Source organism: Centruroides sculpturatus, unplaced genomic scaffold (genome assembly GCF_000671375.1).
Source record: "Centruroides sculpturatus isolate CEXI.00-Female unplaced genomic scaffold, Cexi_2.0 scaffold2, whole genome shotgun sequence".
In the NCBI taxonomy this organism is placed as follows: Eukaryota; Metazoa; Arthropoda; class Arachnida; order Scorpiones; family Buthidae; genus Centruroides; species Centruroides sculpturatus.
The window spans coordinates 1,853,215-1,858,762 of NW_019384369.1; the positions used below are offsets into that span (position 1 = coordinate 1,853,215).

Here is a 5,548-nt window from a genome sequence, read left to right on the forward strand (position 1 = left end):
CAAAAACGCAAAAAATCGCATCTGCTCCTGTAAATCTTGCACGCCGCTTTCTCTTAACACTTCCTTTGTTACTCAACACTTCCATTGTTAACACTTCTATTATTGACACTTCCATTGTTACACATTTTTGAAGTAAACCACTTTCAACCCCTATATCTCCCACATCTTTATAGCTATCGAAACGCAACCACCACAGTGCACGATGAGATACTTGGAGATACTACCACACGCAAACGCCATTCATGGGCGATGTGTAGTTTTGGCTGCAGAGTGAAATATAAGGATAAATACGTCCATTTATAGATATAGATTACTTAATTTACATAAGTGAAGTAAAGTAATAAAACGACGTGAAATAAATTAGTAAAGTATAGTGAAGTAAATTAATAAAGTAGTAAAGTAAATTAATATAGTGAAGTGTAGTACTGCACTTCACTTCAATTTACAGTCGACCCCCTTATAAGATATAGATACGTTCCAATTTATTAGGAATCCGATTTCTTACAAGTCGTTCCAATCACAGCCCGACACGTGTCAAGTTTACGGACTACGGCTAATTGAAAGGTTTTCTTCCATAAAATTAATCGATTCTACACTAATCCGACTCAACATTTCCNGAGAAACATATTTTACTAAAAAATTACTATTAAAAACCTTTATAACAATATATGAGTTCTATGTTACTTATCATAGACACTTATAAATGCATACATTCTTCATAAAATTAATACAGTGAAACCTGTTTAAAACGAACATTTCATTGTTTTGTTTTATACAGTCGAGACGTGGCCTGAATATACAAGTTGCAGTATTAATTAACAGGATTTACTTGCGGTTAAGTCTAAAATTTGGCTTCATCTAGGACAAATTACATTATGCAATTGGTTACCTTCCGTTTCCGCATTAGACAGGTTTAGAGAGTTACAATAGCATTTTGGGATGCAAATCGTTCTGTTTCGGGCCTAAAAAAAGCTACCTTTTCCGTCTTAGACAGGTTTCAAGACATTTTACATAGTAAACTGTTTCGTTTTCAGATGCCAAGAGTCATCCATTTCCACATTAAACAAGTTTTAAGACAATAGCACTTTTTTTAACGCAGAAAATCATTCCGCTCGAACCCAAAAAATAGCTACGTTCCTCGTTAGACAGGTTTGAAGACTGGTTATTATTTTATGTAGTAAATCGTTCCGTTTCCAGGGTTTAATTTCTGTTTATACAGGTTGTTCTGTAGGCAGGTAGGCAAGTTCTGTTTAGGCGGATTGACGATTTTTAAAGGGTCCTTCTTAGACAAGTTTTACTGTATTTTATTTTTATTTTTTATTTATTTTTACCGTTAATCATTCACATTTTAACTTCGAGATCTACTGAATCTTCTTCGCTGCTTTCGGTTTAGAAATATATAAATCATAAAACAATCGAGTAAATAAATAAAAGTATACAGCATAAAGAAAAAGGCAGACATTAGCCATGAAAACAGGGAAATCGCATTTCACTCCAATCATGTACAGGAGGAAAGAACTGAAGCAAACTACCATTCCAATGATCATCTGAAGAACTTGACAAGAAGTTAAACAAATTGCCAAAATTCTGGGCAATTTAAACTCCAAAGTCATCAGAAAGTAGTAAGTGTACATGAACGAATGCACAATGACATTCATTATGGTAAACCAATGGGCAATGGCAGTTGCACGATCGGCTAAGTAGAAAACCATGGTCATGGTAACGGCGTGGTGGTACCAGTGGAGAAATATCAATTTCTTCTTTCTTAGAATTAAAAATACAGTGTCCCCCAGTTCCAGGACTTTCGAAGAGACATACAGACTACCCCAGAATATAGTAGCTTGGCTATTCAGGAATAAAGAGTTGTTGCAAACGGATGTTGCATATCCGTACCCAAGAGCATGGAGCTGAGTTGGTAGCAGTCGAAGAGATGCTCCTATGCTGAAGATTGCCAAAATTAGATTCCAAACTGCTAACTGAGGCTTCAAATTAAATGCTGGACGTGTTTTCATGTAATTTTTCAGCCAGTATATTGTACAGAAGTATATAAGTACTAGGTAAAGTGAAAAATGGCGGTAGTTTTCAAGGAGTTTTATGTTCTTTTCGCGATCGAAAAAGTTCTCAAACTCGTAGTGTTTCGGAAAATCTTCATTCTTCACTGTAGAATTATATATTTCCATCTGGAAGAAAAGAATTACAAATTTAAAACATTACCATAAAAATCTATGAAATTTTACCATAAGAATTTTTGGCATTCAAATACAGCCAAAACCTGTGTTGTATACGGCCACTGAAGGGAGCATTAAAATGACCGTTGTTTGGAGGTTATTTTTATGAATTCCACGGATACTGTCCTGAAAAATGGCCTCTGTTTACAGGTGATTCTTACATTGGAGCAAGCATCTTGGAAACTGACCAGCACACACTTAAAATGACGTCAGAAATCTAAAACAATGCAAGCTATTTAGGATAAAACACCCTAAATATGATTTTTCGGGATTTTCTTAATGAACAATCGTGGTATTTATAATTCTTTTAGCAGAAGAGACATTTTACTTTGTGCCCTCGTCATTCAAATTTGGGGTCTTGCACCCTCATGAAAACTTTCTGTGGTGTTTCTTATAGTGTATTAAAGAGTCAAAGAAAATTAAAGCGAATTTTACAGATTAACACGGTAAATAATGAGAGTTTTTGAAGCCAAGTTATGTTATAAACTCCCGTATAAGATATATTTTTAAAGATTTAATAAACTCCAATGGTGCTTTGAATCCCTGGTTAAGAAACAACGTGATAAGTCACACTAAAAGTTTGAATAGAATCAAAGATATACATATAAAATATTTAAGAGTAATAATATTACATTTTATGCAAGTAAAACCTCGTTATACCGACACCCTATATAGCGCTTCAATGAATATTCGTAAACGGATAATTGAGTGATTTTGTGTTGTTATCATCAAATCATCCGTGTTTCAAATGCTTAAACTCTAACTTATTATTATTCGGAGTACTTCAGTTTAACGCTATTTTCACAGGCGTTAAATCGAGGTTTGTCTATTCTAGCAATGCATTGTTTAACAAACACAATGGGTAATTTCCTACTAAACGACTTTTACGAAAATTGCGTGTGGAATGATTTGTTTTTTTCCCGCTTATAAGATCGCAACATTCGATAAAATTATCCACAATTAAATTAATTGTTTAAGGCAAACGGTTTATATCGCAGCCACACCTCGATTTGTCGACATCTGAAATTGGCACTAAATCGAGTGTGGGGCTAAAACCCAGCGCTTCAAATAATAAAACACAAACTCATCCAATTTGACTTTGTTCGTCAGACAACAATGTCCGTTCGCGCTTTATAAGGGTGGCGATATAACGAGGTATTGGTGTAATCAGTAATTAATGGATATTAACGAGTTATCTAATACAAATTAGGGAAGAAACCCCGGAATTATTCATGGACGGTAAATCGGGGTATGACTTGCTCCGTTCCTCACCATTGTGGGCCTGGTAAAATCCGTAGTGGACCTCAAATAAGGGCATAAAGCCAAAAAAAATTTACATGTATTCATTGGGAAGATTCCTTCACGTATATTTATATTGGCGCTTTACCAAGCTAACTTTATACAGAAATGCGGTATATCGAGGGTTGACTTTATATAAAATTATAATGTTAAATCTACTATAATAATAATATAAATCGATTTTTTTTTGACGTTTCGTAACTTCATATAAACCGCATTGGGCGACCTTGTCACTCGACAAGGGGGGGAAATATAATTTGAAAATGTCGTAATTTTATTAATAATTTATAGAAAGATCACCACTAAGGAGTGGAATTTGGGAATTTTCTGTTCCCAAATTCCATTTCTCATTATCATGACGTAAATTGAACGATATAACTCTAAGAATTCTTCTACATAACACGTTTTTACAGACCACCCCAAAAATCCCCAGGTGTTTCGTGGAGGATGTTCAATTTGGATCAAGTGGGATGATGAACACACTTTTAAGTAAATTTTACGTCATTCTTAGAACTTTTTTTTATATATAATTCGTGGTATAACGGTCGAGAAACACAGCATTTCTATGCTATGGCACTCAAAGGTTATGCCAAGAATAATGACGTTAAAATTTCAGAAAAATCATTAATAATACTAATTTTTTAATATATTTTCTGCATATTTTTGTACGGAAGTATGCATATATTTAACATAACGTTTCGTTTATGCATAAATGAGCAATTCGTTGGTGCGGTGCCAAAACTAAAGGTCAAAAGATGGCCGCTTAATACTAAAAATCTTTAGATAAATAATATTAAACCTCTCCCCCGAATATTCTATCGAATTAACCTACTTTATACAGGTAATATATTAGAATTAACGCAATTTTTATTTAAAAAAAGAGAAAATTTCGATAAAATCATCTAACAATTTATAAAATGCATACCCTCGGGTCTACATAAGACCTACAAGTATATAAAAACCGCATATAACTCGATTTAAATCTATGATAATTTTCCACTTCAATAGCCGCATAGTTTCGTGATGGAAATGATTATAAAGTAGGTCTTTAATTTAACGTTTAGTAAAGATAAAATTTACTTTTAAAAATTGTAAAGAAAATAATAAAAATTTGGACGAATTTCACGTAGAAATTGGCATAAAAAAAATGGCAAAAATTAGTCGAATTTCACGTAAAACTTGGCTTTAAAAAATGACGAAAATTAGTCGAATTTCACATAAAAATTGGCTTTAAAAAATGGCAAAAATTAGTCGAATTTAACGTAAAAATTGGCATTAAAAAATGGCAAAAATTAGTCGAATTTCACGTAAAAATTGGCATTAAAAAATAACGAAAATTAGTCGAATTTCACGTAAAAATTGGCTTTAAAAAATGGCAAAAATTAGTCGAATTTCACGTAAAAATTGGCTTTAAAAAATGGCAAAAATTAGTCGAATTTCAGGTAAAACTTGGCATTAAAAAATGGCAAAAATTAGTCAAATTTCACGTAAAACATGGCTTTAAAAACTGGCAAAAATGACTCGAATTTCACGTAAGAATTGGCTTTAAAAAATGACGAAAATTAGTCGAATTTCACGTAAAAATTGGCATTAAAAAATGACGAAAATTAGTCGAATTTCACGTAAAAATTGGCATTAAAAAATGGCGAAAATTAGTCGAATTTCACGTAAAAATTGGCATTAAAAAATAACGAAAATTAGTCGAATTTCACGTAAAAATTGGCTTTAAAAATGGCGAAAATCGAGTATAACGCGCACTAGAAACGGGATATTTTTGTCCGGTTAACACAGTTTCGCATAAGGAAGACCTACTATTTACATCATTTCCTACAAGAAAACCAGTTTTTCTATTTATTTATATAGGATTTTCCCTTTCAGAAATAGTTTACTGTGACTAATTGTCGAGATTTTCATTTAAATCTACTTTTAAAATCCACTTACAAACTACTAAACATATGCTACCTCGTCTCACTGGTAAGTAGCATTAAAATGCCATTGATATAATATATAAAAAAAAAAAA

The 5,548-nt window shown here is 32.7% G+C and overlaps 1 protein-coding gene across 1 annotated transcript; it reads right to left on the reverse strand.

Annotated features, from left to right (window-relative positions):
- Window positions 1-618: 618 nt before the first annotated feature.
- On the reverse strand, window positions 619-2,217 carry LOC111613458 (elongation of very long chain fatty acids protein 6-like). The gene has a single exon (XM_023354817.1). The coding sequence runs from the start codon at window positions 2,178-2,180 to the stop codon at window positions 1,362-1,364; it is 819 nt and encodes a 272-aa protein (XP_023210585.1). The 5' UTR covers window positions 2,181-2,217; the 3' UTR covers window positions 619-1,361.
- Window positions 2,218-5,548: the final 3,331 nt, after the last annotated feature.